This window comes from Engystomops pustulosus, chromosome 7 (genome assembly GCF_040894005.1).
Source record: "Engystomops pustulosus chromosome 7, aEngPut4.maternal, whole genome shotgun sequence".
Lineage (NCBI taxonomy): Eukaryota > Metazoa > Chordata > Amphibia > Anura > Leptodactylidae > Engystomops > Engystomops pustulosus.
Genome location: NC_092417.1, coordinates 48,422,570 through 48,437,696, shown reverse-complemented (window position 1 = coordinate 48,437,696; position 15,127 = coordinate 48,422,570). Strand labels below are relative to the sequence as shown.

The 15,127-nt window shown below is 41.6% G+C and overlaps 1 protein-coding gene across 1 annotated transcript in view; it reads right to left on the bottom strand.

Annotated features, from left to right (window-relative positions):
• Positions 1 to 15,127, bottom strand: part of SLC38A6 (solute carrier family 38 member 6) — a 48,203-nt gene that overhangs the window by 19,048 nt on the left and 14,028 nt on the right. Inside the window, exons 6-8 of the mRNA XM_072115819.1 lie at positions 5,944 to 6,022; positions 4,166 to 4,248; positions 3,683 to 3,741 (exon numbers count right to left, since the gene is read on the bottom strand). Of these exons, the coding sequence (XP_071971920.1) occupies positions 3,683 to 3,741; positions 4,166 to 4,248; positions 5,944 to 6,022 (221 nt within the window). The remainder of the gene's footprint in view (positions 1 to 3,682; positions 3,742 to 4,165; positions 4,249 to 5,943; positions 6,023 to 15,127) is intronic.

The following is a 15,127-nucleotide window of genomic DNA, read 5'->3' as shown; positions in this document are numbered from 1 at the left end:
AAGGTCAATAAGAATAGTGGCCATCCAAATGAGCAGTCGACAACAATTACCGAATGGTATCTACCTACAGATGCTCAAAACTAATCCGCCATATTTTTTGGCCGATTGTGGACTCTCACTTAAGGCTTTGTAATCAAATACATATCTGACTCTGACTCCAAGCCAAATCCAAGGAGCCTTTAGAATAATATTCAAAAAAATGAAAATCATCACAAAGCACTAAAGACTACAAAAATACACAGAGGATACAACTATCTCAATCTAAAAAAAATCAGTGGGAGATTCAGAGCCAGTAAAAAAGTACAACGATAACGTTCCTTGGAGCAGGAGAAGAAGAAACACTCATGATGAATGCTGCGGCCATTATTGCACATCATGGTGGTCCAGCCTATTTCTCTGGGGTCATGAATATACCAGATTTTTGGCAAGTCCATAATAATCTTTACACAATTATTCACTGATTGATTGGTTGGTAAGTACTAAAATCCTAAAAATGTGGCTATTGTCATGTTCCCCCGAGGTGTGGGCTGAACACAAGCAAAAATTCATCCTGGCAATGATAACAGGTTTCTTTCAAGGTCTTGAAATCTCTCATACACCCTGTACATATGTAAACAATTCTCTTCTACTAGCGCTTACACCAGACCTTTGCTTATACTTCTGCTTAATTATATTACAAGTCTACAGATTCCCCTGATGTAGAGATGAGGGGGGATGGATTTGCGTCTCTTGGAAAATGTTGAGATCCTGCATTTGCAGAAGGCGAACGTCAATGTTATTTTTTTCCTCTTTGTATTGAGCTTTTGCACATGTGATTAATGAGCAAGATGCAACTTAGGAGGCGCTGCTGATATACACAATATGAGGGAGATTTATCACAAGTCTCTTAGAGCAAAACTGTTCTAGTTGACTATGTCAACCAATCAGAGCCCAGTTTTCATTCTCCCACAGCTATTTATAAAATTAAAGCTGTGCTCTAATTGGTTTCCATGGGAAACTAGAACAGCTAGAAACTTGATGATAAATCTCCCCCTATGTTTTGGTGTCCCTTTCTTCTGGATACGTATTCCGCACAGCTATGTCCTCCCCCATCAGAAACTGGGCCTTCAAAAAGGATCTGCACAACAGGCTGCAAAACTCTAGGTCTAAAATACGTTCCAGCGATTCAACCAGACACAAAGTGACATGAGAAAGTTCCAATAATATCTGCACGGAGGCTTCACATGTCATTGAGTCAGCCATCTAGTCTGGCCGGGAAGCCGACATGGCATGCTGTATCCCACTGTGCCCAATTCTATTCTGAGGATCCACATGGTAAGGAAGGTGGCCCAGTTCTCCAGATATGCAACTACACTTTAGTAGAGGACATCCTCCATAAATAATAATAATAATAATAATTCTTTATTTATATAGCGCACACAGATTACGCAGCGCTGCACAAGCATGTCAAATTGGTCCCTGTCCCCATGGGGCTCACAATCTAAACAACCTAACAGTATGTTTTTGGAGTGTGGGAGGAAACCGGAGTACCCGGAGGAAACCCACGCAAACACGGAGAGAACATACAAACTCTTTGCAGATGTTGACCTGGGTGGGATTCGAACCCAGGACCCCAGTGCTGCAAGGCAGAAGTGCTATTCACTCAGCCACCGTGCCGCCCATATCCTGTCAGACACACAAGTCATTACACATAAGAAAAAAACTGATGAAAAATATGGAAGGATAGAACCAGCAACTAGAAATTGTGCAGGCTGATTTGCATATCCATAAAAGTATGATAATCTTCACATTGCTTCATAGGTTTGTGGTCACAAAGGTTTTGTTTCTTCTGCTAAAATCCCTAAACAGCAATATGATTTTGGATGGTTTTGAAGTCACTTTGGACCAGACAGAACTCTGATTAAAAGGATTCTATATAACCATGTAAATTTGGAGACAGTGTCACGTATCAATCCTGGAGAGCTGTGTGACCATACCTGTGAGTGTGTGTTAGTAGCAGCAGGACTATGACAATGCATGTATATTCCAGGATTATAGCTGAACTTGTATAAGCAACTTCATAGAGCAGAGGGGAAGATGGGTGCTATATTCAGAGTCACTACTATGGCAGGGTTCTGTTTGAATACTGCAGCAGAACATTTAAAGGGATTGCCCACTTTCAACAAACATTTGATATGGCTTGAGTAAGGAAGAGTTATACAATTTTCCAATATACTTTCAGTGTCAGTTCCTCACCGTTTTGTAGATCTCTGCTTGTTTTGCTTCTATAGAAAGCCAAGCTTACTTCCAGTGGATATAATCTGTCCATGGTGATGTGATGGACATGCAGGTGCACGAGCCGTTATCACACAACTCCTATTACTCAGGGGGCGGTCACACGTCGTGTTTAACGCATGCATTTAAAAACACATTGCAAAAGCTGAAGAGAGATTTGCCTAATGAAAAAGCAGTTAACACTTGGGTTTACAAAATGCGTGCATTAACACATTGTTAACACACCCGTTAACATCGGGTTAACACAAGTGTTAACATTTGCATTTTGTAAACACAAGTGTAAACAGCTGTTTAATTAGGAAAATCTCTCTTCAGCTGTTGCAATGCATTTTTAAACGCATGCGTTGAACACAACGTATGACTGCACCCTCACAGTGATAGTAACGGCTCATGCACCTGCATGTCTATCACTTCACCATGGACAGATTTCTGTCCTCTGGAAGTAAATAGATAAGCTTTCTATAGAAATACAGCAAGCAGAGTTCCAGAAAACCACGAGGAATTCATACTGAAAGTATATTGGAAATTGTATAACTTATTACACAAATAATATCGATTGTTTACTGAAAGTGGCCCTTTAAGCGATCTCACACACTAGTGCACCAGAGTTCGCTATGACCAGCCACAATACAAGGATATAAAATACTTATTTTTATTTTCACAATCCTGTTGCTACTAAAACACTGAATAGGGTGTAGTTACAAATCTCCAAAGTTGCTACCTAAATACCATCTGTATTTTAACATGATTAAAACCAATGAATGATTCCCTTTAAAAGGCAAGACATAAGACTGCATGGGCAGCACTGTACTGGGCAGCAAAGCCGCTCAGGATCATTAGCATCATTTTTAAAGTTCATTTTAAACAGAAGGCGAACATGGATAACAAATATAAGAAAATTACCTCAGTCACAGTGCCTGGATCTATAAGTAAGTGTCCCTGGTTTATTACGAAGGATTTTGATGGTAGATTTCCTTTACAGACTCCCCAGATTCCCCTGCGTCACCTCCTCGTACAATTTCACACCTTAGCTCATACAATTCAGCCGATCAACTGGGTGCTACACAACCGCTTTTAAAAGGTGACACAGTTGGGTGCAGCCCAAGTTAGAACTTTCCCCATTCTATTTATACAAGGTATGAAATAATATTTGTCCTCTATGGGTATATTAAAACCTAAAGACTTCCTAAAACTCTATCATGAAAATTTATTTGTGCATATTATTCCTGTCCTCAAACCACTGTGACCTAAACCTCAATTCGAGAGGTGTAGGTGATAAAAATGCATTAGGAGAAGGGGGTGGAAGTTCAGTTCAGAACGGACTCATTAAAGACGTGAAAAGGGAGTAAGTCATTTCGGCCACTTAAGCCCCCCGAAAAAAAAAAAAAGACTTATTTTAAGGACTTACCACAATGGCAAAGTAGACCATAAAGAAAAATGACAAACTACTTGTGTAGCCAAGAAAGCCTGTAAAATAACAGTAAAATAAAAAGCAATTTATATGGAACCTGATCTTAATGCAGGGCTAAGGTTTTACATTTCTGGTATGTTTTATTTTACAGTGCGTGGTATCTGGAGCTTAAAGCTCAAAATAACAGCCTTTCCCAGTGCCTGTCACAGATCATTCATGTCGTTTTGTAGGGCCGAATTAGGACGAGCTTTACCGCTAATGGAATGCCATAAGTAAAAGCTGCCCTTTAATGTTCTCCTGTAAAGATTTTATTTTTGTATAACAGACAACATACTACTGCAACCTAAGTAATGGCTTAACAAGCCAGGCCCCCTGGCTGAAACAAATTAAAAAAGCTCTCTGTACCTTCTACCAGGGCCCCTTTCCTTTGCCATCCCTTGCCAGCCCATTAAGAGGAAAGAGTAGATTTTTTTTCCTTACCTATTTTGGGGAGCAGCGCCAATGGGAGTACAATGCACACTGCTGTGATTATTAACAGCAATCTGCCATCTAGGTACCAGGCCCTGAAACACAGATTTATAGGTTTTACTGCTGGATACTGGATAGTTAAAAGGAACAAAGCCCATACATGCGTCATAAAAGACGAGTCTGAGAATATTATCTTGGACTTGTTGTGTTGTAGTCATATTAAGCCAAATACACTTATTAAATACAAGTTAAAGGGGTTTTTCAGCAATCCTGGGAGAACTCCCTTGGGTGCCAGGTCAGGGGTGATAAAAAAAAAAAAAAAAAAAAAAAAAAAAATAGGCGGTACCCTGATCTAGCGTTGCAGCAGTGTTCCATCTACAGATTTGGTGGTTCAGTCAGAAGTGCCAAGGGTCATGGGACCTGAGCTCCTATCAGTGGCCTCCTTGAAACACTGGACATCACTTCTGGTGGATAATGGGAGTGAAGACCCTGCTTGCAAAAGTTTACAATCTATGAGGATGAAGGGGTGTCAGTGGTCCTTGGATGCTGAAGCGGGTCCCGAAATCCCACGCACTTCAGGACAGGTTATGGTTGCAGGAGACTGGAACACCACCACAACGCTGGAACCAGGGGCCTACACAGGACATTTACACTTTTTATTTTTGTCACCCCTTCTCTTATCCTATATCAGGAGAAGCCATACATATCTGACAGATGCCAACCCATTAATGTTTCCTATCCTTTTTTATCAAATGATTTAGAAAACTTTTCCAACCACGGACCCTGTACCATGCTTTTTTTCATAACATGGAAGTGAATGGGAAGTAACCCTACAGATTTATTCCATAGGACAGTTGCAGAAATTGCTACAGAATTTCTGTGAATTTATCTTAAGGGGGTTGGGCAATGTAGCTCGTGATTTATGTAATGTGTGTGTATGTGTGGGAGGGAGGTTATCAGTTAATTTACCAATATACATCTATTAATAGTCCTGCTTTGCTTTCTTCATATGTAAAGTAAAGCCTCCTGTCTTTTACCTCATCAGCCTGTCCATAAAATGGCCACCAATGGAGGGTCATGTGATCTGTAACTGTCTATGAGCCATCGCCCTGCAAGAACCTGATGTGTACACTATTCTCTATGGAGCCATGGGAGAGCCAGAAAAAAGGCTCCTGATGACAAGGAACTGTAGGAGGTGGATTTTTTTCATTAGCTGGACTTTCCATAGTGGCATTTTGGTTTCTGTGTTAGGAAGCACTCGCTGTGGTGTTTGTCTCCGTTGATGTATGTGGTATATTCTTTGGTGTGCTGTTACTGCAGGTCATTCATGATGTCTGAGGTAATTTTTGTGAAGTACCACAGCATGAGAAAATATCATTCAAAATTGTAGCACAGTGTCTTGAATAGTGACTTTTTTGAGGACAAAACCTGAGACTTTTTAAAATTGTTGCTAATCTAGTGACAATTTTGTGGAGAAAAGTCCTAGCTGAAAAAAAGAGAGGTGGGTAAAACGGAGAAAGACATATTTGTCACTCATGATGTGCCTGTTTGACAAATCAGTTGCACATTTGCACCATGAGAAATGAAGAGAACACTAGAAACCAGACAAAGAAACCACACACTATGATAAAGCCCCCCATGTGCCCATGTGGCTCGGAAACAACAGGAAGACTTGTCCACTCTCCAGGAAACCCAGGAGGTCTCCCCTAAAGCATCTAGAATGTAGTGAGAGAGTTGAAATGTAACTCTGTCACTCCATACCATTATATTAATTTATTAAAAACACTCACCCACTATGGTCACTGGCCAAGAACCCAGCAACAGCAGCTGGTAACTCGGATTTGATAATGAACAGATAGGAGGACATTGCTGCAATAGATAATAAAGAACCGGGTTAAGGTATAGTCAATAGTTCAGACAGAGATTTAGCAAAAGTGTAACTTTACAACTCCTATTAACTTCCTTATTTCATGCCAGAAACATGCACCAAAATTCAGGTGCATTTGCATGTTAAAACACACACCAATTTCCGCGAAGCCACACCCAGTCATTGATAGAGCAGGAGACCATTTTGGATCACAATTTACACATTCACATCATACATTTTCTATACATTTAGAATATAGGCCAGAAAAGCTCCGGACTTAAAAGCTGAGCATATACATATACTGGAGGATAGATGCAACCTCTTGCCGCTGTCTGCACTGTACACGAATTTTGTGGAAAAAACAACATGGAAAGACCCGGCAAGCTACGTCTTTCCATCCTGCTTATGATGAAGACATGGTGGCCTATTGGGGACGGATGCAACAGTATTGCATCCATCCCTGGCTTCTCCTGAGCTTACTAACAGGAAGTCCACACTGATGTAACTGCCCATATAAGAACAGTAATATCATTTGGGGAACACCCTTTACATTGGCAGAAGCCAATAACTGACTTTCAGGAGGGAGGGGTAGGAACAGGATGACATACCCACTGTTTGTGCATTCAGTGGGATACGTCTTAGCCCTATGTTGTAAGGACACATCGGGAATCCTCCTGTAATATCCTTACAATGGAATACAAATAACATCACTGATAGATGAAGCAGCCATTAAAGCCTCATTTTCACAGAATTTTACAGAGATACATTTTCTGGTCAGGATTTTTATGAATTCTGTGACATCTGCTGTTGTGGAACACATATGGTTAATTAATCCAGTGACTCCTAGACTAGCTATCCGGAATTTTTTTTCCATGCACTCAGAGTCGCACAATAAGATTCCTTCTGCTTCACCCTAATGTAAGAGCATTTTAATGATGTTTTCATAAACGCAATATTCATTAGAAGTCAAAGGGAAGGAGAAACCCGAGAATGTTATTTTATGTGAAATGGGACTTATTTCAATGTGATGTGTCTGATACCTACTGGAAGGTCAAGTAGAAGCAGTTGCTGGGTCAATGGAAAATCTGAGATATTCCTAAATTCTGGAGAATCTCTCACACTAGGAAATATCCCAATGCCATATGTGGCCTCAGGAACACAGCTGCCGCCTGGAGCTCGGCACGGCACCTCCGCCAGTGTCCTCACCTCTCTTGTTCGGAGAGCAGAACAGCAGGTCAGCCTACTACATAATATCGTGTTACAGGCGATTATAGGCTGGATTAACCTATTCTGTGCCTGGGACCTTACACTTAACTTTTACAAGACAGAAAGAAGTACTAAAATCTTTGCCGACTGAAGAAATTCCTTAGGGTTGTGCTTTATATAACAATACTATATAGTATGGATCTGTTGTAAGGCCATGTGTTGGCAAGAAATTTCTTTCTCTTTTTAACACCTTGTGGGCATTTTTATGGTGGTCAGAGGAAAGTTCAGCTCTTACAACCTGCATCGTAGGTAGCTCTGAACCAGGCTGTTTAACCCCCCAGATTCCATGGTCAATGGCAACCACATCATGTAAGTGGTATTTCTTTCAGTCATTTACCTACTATGGCCCAGCAGAAGCACGGTCTAAGAGGCAGCGTGACATTGTTATCCTGACAGAGAGATGGGGTAGATTTATCACTGCTCCGATGCCAGTTTTCTGGCGTAGAGAAAGTGGATTTATTGCAAATTTGTGCAGTGCAAGAATACGCTATTAAAATCGTGAAAACGGAGGGGGCATAGAAGGGCCTGGTGGCCAGTGGAGGGGGTGGGAATGGGGTGTTCCTGCCAGTGCCTGCGGTCTTTTGCAAAACCAGCAAACTTGCGTTTGCCAGTTTTTACACAAAACTACGCCAGGTCTAACACTGGCATTGTTTTGGAGGGGCGCTGGCGTACGATAAATCTCCAATAAATCCTGATAGGGGTATTAATGGAGACCCCTATCTACAAGGTAGGGAATGGCATAAACTCAGAATCAGAAGAACATGGCAGTAGTCTTACAACTTCCAAAGAGAATACATTTTTCCATACTGATGGTTACAAAATTTTTCAAGGAACACTTTACGATTGCTAATGTCATGCTCCTGCTACCCCTAATGCAAGGTCTTGTGGCCACAAGCTGCGGTTTGGCCCTGGCCTTGGAAGCCAATGGCTACTTCCTGCAATACAGTCTCCGGATCCGGAGGGGTTTGTCTAGGAGACCACCTGAATCCTAAGTAGTGGACATGTTATGTAATAACTCTTCAGTGCTGGACTTCCTGAAAAGTTCACCTCCATCTGATTCCACTAATCTACTTCTCATCCTAAACCCTGGGCCGAGTCGGTCCGTGTTTATATACGGGGTAGATTTCCCATTGTAGGAGAGAATGTGGAGTGTTTACAGTGAATTAGGAAGACAATCAGACTTTCAGCACTTGGGGGGCGGCTGTCAGCTACTTAGAGGATTAATTAGCCATCACTAAACAAACAGATGCACTATGGGAGGAAGTTGCCTGTTTATCCTGTGGCTTGGGGATTCTTTCATTTCTATAATAAACATTTGTTAGACCAGTCTGGTGAGGACAGAACGTGTCACATTCTCCCCTGCTCCGCTAAGTAATGGACTTCCTATGACCAATATATTTTGTGTGCCAGAGATCCCAGCTGTGACAGATGCCCAGCAAAATGTTATGCACAACTTACTTTTAGAGTGTGCCTGTCACTCTAACTAATATAGGATAAATATACCCCGCCAGAGGGGGGATTTATGCACATGGCCGTATTACAAATCCATAGTGTATATGTCCTTGTGGATGTCCTATTAAACAGGTAATCTCTCCCAGAAGCATGTACAGTAGTGTATGGGGACCGCTGGTCCAGTATATATGATATTCCTCAGCCCCAGTATCACACGGATCATGATCTAGTGCCATATCATACCATTACTACATACATGTCATACTACCTATGGGAGTTTGTAGCAAAAATAACATAGAAAACAGAACTAGGCTTAAAAGGAACTTAGTGGTTAGCATTACAGCCTTGCAGCACTGGGGTCCTGGGTTCAAGTCCCAGGGTCAACATCTGCAAAGAGTTTGTATGTTCTCTCCATGTTTGCGCGGGTTTCCTCCGGGTCCTCTGGTTTCCTCCCACGCTCCAAAACTTACTGGTAAGTTGATTAGATTGTGAACCCCATGGGGACAGGGACTCATTTGGCACAATCTGTGTGCTATATATATGTAATTATGTAATAATATGAATTATTATTTAAATTATTATTGTTTTCTGCCACTGTAAACATAAAATCTCAATTCTTTATTGTAATCCATTAAACGCTAGTTCATCACAGGTTACATGCTCGCTGACGCGTTTCAGGCAACAAATGCCCTTCTTATAGGAAAGAGAACAGTCAGTCCGTATTTTAGCATACTTACATGTCTTATTTGATTAAATATACAATCAATAGTAGGAGGATAAAATGAAGCAATTACCTAATATTTACTAATGTTCACGTCACTTGTTGTATTACACAACAATCTACAACAATAGAACCACTGTGAGCAGCATTAGCAGCCAGATACAGTGTTACATCTACATTATGTCATCTCTCTTTATTATTAATAAAATATTTATTCTGCTTTTGGTGTTAAGAAAAAATGGCTGCTTCTTCATACAGTCCATAGTGTCTTGCCCAACTGTCAGTGTCCAGCAGATGGCGCTGTGTCCTCACATGTACAGACCCCATGAGCCTCTCACCGCTCTCTCATCACACAATCAAGTGCATTTCCAAAGTAAAGCATCAGGTTTCCCCCGGCCTGACTCCAACTATCCAAAACTGTGACAGTAGGGGTGATTTACTATCACAAGTTCAAAAGTGTGCAAAAGCAGGGTCTTATAGCAACCCATCCCACGTCAATATGAGTCCTCTGTGTGTAAGACAGAATAGTGTATAGAATAATCGTACATGTTTATTAGGTTGTAAGTTTGTGATGATGACTGAGCATGGTTTCATTACATTACCCCTCAAGGCAAACACTTTGTAACGTACATAATAACTGGCTGCTCTATATTCAAGAAAACAAAAATTTCTTTAACTTTCTAATGTACTTTATGCTTCAATTCTGTACAATTGTCACAATATCCGCTTGTTTTCTCCTATTCATATTGAGAGGCTGATAATCAATGCAGAGATAATACTGCACACTATGTAACAGTACCTATGGACAGGTGTGTGCAGCAGATATTTCTTATTGGCTGAGGAGTATAAAATCCATAATCGTTATAAGGGGGATCCTTCTGGTGGGAATCATGAGAATGGGAACCCAATCCAGAGAACAGGGGTCTTGGAGTAACTAAGGGGACATTCACACGTGGCGTCATCACACATGCATTTTTATGTTACTAAGCGTTTTCCAGCTTTGAAAGCATTTTTCTTTATTGCCGGAAGTGTAATCAGCTGTGTTAACATTGGCACACAGTTGCTTAAACTTCAGCAATGAAGAAAAACGCTTTCAAGGTGCATTCACACGCCACATTAATGCCACCTAATGTAAACACAAAGTTGACAGCAATGTAATTCGGCAAACTTCCTCTTCTCAAGTGTTGTGATGTGTTTAAAAACGCATGCATTCCCACCACGTGTGAATGCACCCTCAAAGCTGAAAAACATATAGGAACAGGGAAAAAAAACACAAGCGTTAGGACACAAGAAAATTTTCAAACGTAAAGCAAACTCCTCCTCACATATGTGATTCCATAGAAGGGCATGTGATAGGAACCAAGCACAAATAATGCGAAACAGGGGGTGCATTTGCGATCGGGCTGAACACCAGCCACGGTGGTTTCAAAATGCAGGGTAAACGCCAATTTAAGGGTGCATTCACAGAAATGTAGTAGCGACCAATGCTGATACTCATTGACGACTATATCGCCCAGTCACGTTGCGGTGAGCACATGTTGTTTCACTGCAGCATGCATGGAGACATAACCTATATTCTGCCATACCCTATGGAGAGGGTAGGGGTGAGTACCGCTCATCTCTCCTCTTCTCCAGAGATCTGATGTATGCTTGGCTGGGCTTTGGGTCAGTGAGCACACGTCAATGTGAATGTACCCTAAGACCGGTGACACACGTGGCGTTTTTGTTCAATTTTTGTCATTGCGTCACATCACCAACGCAGACCTAAAAAACGCAAAGTAAAGACACTTTATAAAAAATCCCATTTAAAAAGCCAAGGTGCAAAACTGATGCTTTTTTTCAAAGATGCAAAAATTTTACAAAAAAATGCCATGTTTGTCACCAGTCTAGAGGTACATTCAAATTGACATGTACTCGCCGGATGTAGCCAAGGTGAGTGCACGTCAGCGCGCTGAAGAGGAGGAGAGATGAGCGCTGCTCACCCCTCTCCATAGAAAATAGATGAAGATGGAGGAAACCCTTTTTGTGCTCACCGTACCACGCCCAGCGCCATAGGAGTCTGTGGGAACATATATTCGGTTGCAAACTTGCGGATGGATATATATCCACACACGGCCCTTGTAAATAGGGTCTTAGACGCATGATGGATTTACAATTCACTGTTTACTATAAATGGCAATAGTATTTGCCTTGCTAGAAATCCTAATTCTACTACAGTAATGACAACTATTCTTATTAGAATTCAATAAATCAAACCTGCACAATACTGGATTCAAAGAAAGACCAAATAATAAAGTCAGACATCCCGCACACCCCCAGAGCTACAAAACAGATCTTGTGGTCAACACAGCGAGACAGTGAAAGCTCCAAGTATCATGTTTCCCATAGAAAAGGTTGTGGGGGTAAGGAAAGGTCTGCAACATTTTTAACCAATTTAGCAAGTAAGGTGTTAATTAGCTGTCGGGGATTTTGCAAGGAGAGATGATTAACCCTGTTCTCCCGACAGCAGATGTGTCTTAAGGAATAAGATTCCACAGAAACGTAGGAATGATTGATAGACACTTTGCTTCTAAAGGGTTAACAGCACAGTGGCCATAGAGGAACGCCAAATCAAAGTCAGACAAATTGTGCTAACCCAGCGGTTTACCCTCACGCTGTGACACCGGGGTCTGAAGTAAAGGCTATTTTAAACCTTGGCGTCACTGGTGCTAGCAGCGCGCAGGCCGTATATCAGTCATTAAGAAATGGCAATCAAAACAAATGGAGCGGGAACATATAATCCTCGCCTGCTGAAATCCTCATTTTTCCATACACTCCGTAGGTTGTAAAACAGAGGGGTAACTCAGGAGATTTGTGAAGGTTTAGAAAATCCAATCTGTGTAAAATAAATATTAACATAGGGCACTAGTATCTAAACGTTCAACAAACATTGTGGAAATCAGTAGTCTGTGTGTGTACATGAGGAGTAACACTGTATCTGGTCATTATGTGACGTGTAGTCCTTATTCTCTAGCAGCTCTCGCCTCTACTTTATGTGGAGATCTAGCTGTTGTGACTCATGGTTCCCCCCACATGGTGACCTCAATTTCAGGGTAAAAAAACAGATTAGGATAGAACGTGGGAAGAGAAGAGCAGGAGTAACTTGCTCTGATGATATAATATAAAGTTTCTTAAATTCACCTGGACTATTGATTTATGCAAAGTTTGTTGAAACGTTACTGACCATTTAAGGGGAATCTGTCACTTCCGCTACTCACCAAAACTACAAACAATACCTTGTCCAGCAGTTTGCAAGTGTCATTTTATAGGTGGACAACATAGCAGAATGCTTCCCCTCCCCAAAAACAAGAAATTGTTTTAATGATCTCCTCTCTTTCGTATGACAAAAGTCAAGGAGGTGGGGGACTATACTGCACAGTCAAGAAACCCCGCCTCCCGATGGCCGTTTATACGAGCATGGCCGGCTACCTGAGAGTCATTGTTAATGTTGAATTGCAGTCCATAGTAATAATTAACTTGCTGCAGATTCATACCCCAAAGTAGAACCAAGACTCCATTGCAGGTTTTTATCCCAGCATATGGATAACATTTATACGAGTCCCTTATCCTATGCTGCTATTATAGGTCACTTTGGGTTTGTATAAAACACACTGCAGCCAAACAGTCAGCTCCATAGAGATGAACGGGTCGGGTCGCCCCGGCCATGCGCGACCGCATGCTCCGCACATCTTTGGGAGCAACAAAGGGTTCGACAGGGTTCTCGTGATCTTTGAGGGTCTTATCACCGAGACCCCCACTGAACAGCAAGTTAGGCCCTATCCTGATAACTTGTTTCAACCCCCTTAATCACATGTATCCTTAGCAAGGTTCAGGACTAAGACCTGGAGTCTCGAAACGCGTCGATCTATTGCATATCTTGATGTTTGTACATATTTTAGACTGGAATAAAGCATCTGAATTGATATCCTGGATTGTCTAGTGAGTTCTGACAAGTTTATACTTCTTACAAATATAAGAAGATTACCACCAGTCGCAATGCCTGGATCTATGAATAAGTGTCCCTGGTTTATCTGGCTTGATTTTGATGGTAGATTTTAAAGGGGTTGTACTAGCAATTTAAGTTGTGGACAGAGGAAAACAATCTGGTCAGTGAGGGTCCACCAGCTAGGACCACCACCATGAGACAGAGAGCAACAGCAATCTGGAGAACCCACCGATCTGATAGTTATCCTCTATCTACAACTTAAATAGTTGTTACAACCCCTTTACAGTGGGCGGCTAATGGCGCCGTGGTGTGCGTCGCTATCTAAACCGCCATCTATCCTCACTGGGTCTCCATCTGCAGGATTACTAGGATAAGCATCTCCCAGACGCACATGATTCTACTTGTGGTAGCTTACAAATAGGGAGAATATTGGGTGAATATAACCATAACATGACTGAAAGGAGGTTTCTTAAGGATAGTGTTGAGAAACTGCTGTAAACAATGAGTTTCAGAACATGTGTTTATATAGCGGAACTAATGGAACCGTGCATGGTCTGGGAGATTTGCCTTTTCCGTCTCCACCGAAATGAGCCAGGAACTAAATGCCAGCTGTAAAGGTGTTTGGCTTCCTTTATGTTGCAAACGTTAATAAACGGTATTACATGGTCTACTGAACGTGCACTTAAAGGTACAAACTCACCTAAATGGAGGAGTAAATTGAGTGCATATAATTACATACAATTCTCTTATAGTTAAAAACTTGATTACTTACATATAAAAAGTGCCAGTTATTACCGAGGCATCCAACATGAAAAGCAAAACAGCTTAGAACCTGGTCTTTATCAAAACTGCCCTATGTTTTTTATGTCTACGGTTTCTATGTAGTCCTCAATGCTTAAACATAGATTACTCTATTATCAGAATTTAATGGATGTCGCCAGATCTTGCGGTCAAACTGCCTTCCATTTGTACCCTTCATCTTTCTAACCTGCATAATGTAACTACTAAGATTGCAGCATCAGACTACACATTAGTTATTTGTAGTCTGTCACCATGGCAATACACAGGACTACACAGAAAACACAAATTTATTTATTATTAAAATTTTATAAAGATTATCCTGAAATCAGTTTTGGTATTAAAAATTATATTCCCTCATTTCCTAGTTAATGTACTTATGAGGAAACAAAATAATGGCTGTGTTGTATAACTAAGGCCAGCTGTACAGTCCATGCAAACTTATGTTGGTCCGATCATATGGACACAATGGGGGTCATTTACTAAGGGCCCGATTCGCGTTTTCCCAACGTGTTACCCGAATATTTCCGATTTGCGCCGATTTCCCCGGAATTTCTCCGGAATTTTAGGCGCACGCGATCGGATTGTGGCGCATCGGCGCTGGCATGCACGCGACGAAAATCGGGGGGCGTGGCCGAACGAAAACCCGACGGATTCGGAAAAACCGCCGCATTTAAAACAAAGAATGTGTCGCGGAGCTTGCATTTACCTTCAATCAGCCCGGCTCGGTGTATTCCAGTGCGTTCCAGGGAACCAGCACCACCTGGTGGACGTCGGAGGAACTGCCTTAATAAATCCCGGCCGGACCCAAATCCAGCGCAGAGAACGCGCTGCTGGATCGCGAATGGACCGGGTAAGTAAATCTGCCCCATTGTATGGGAGTCT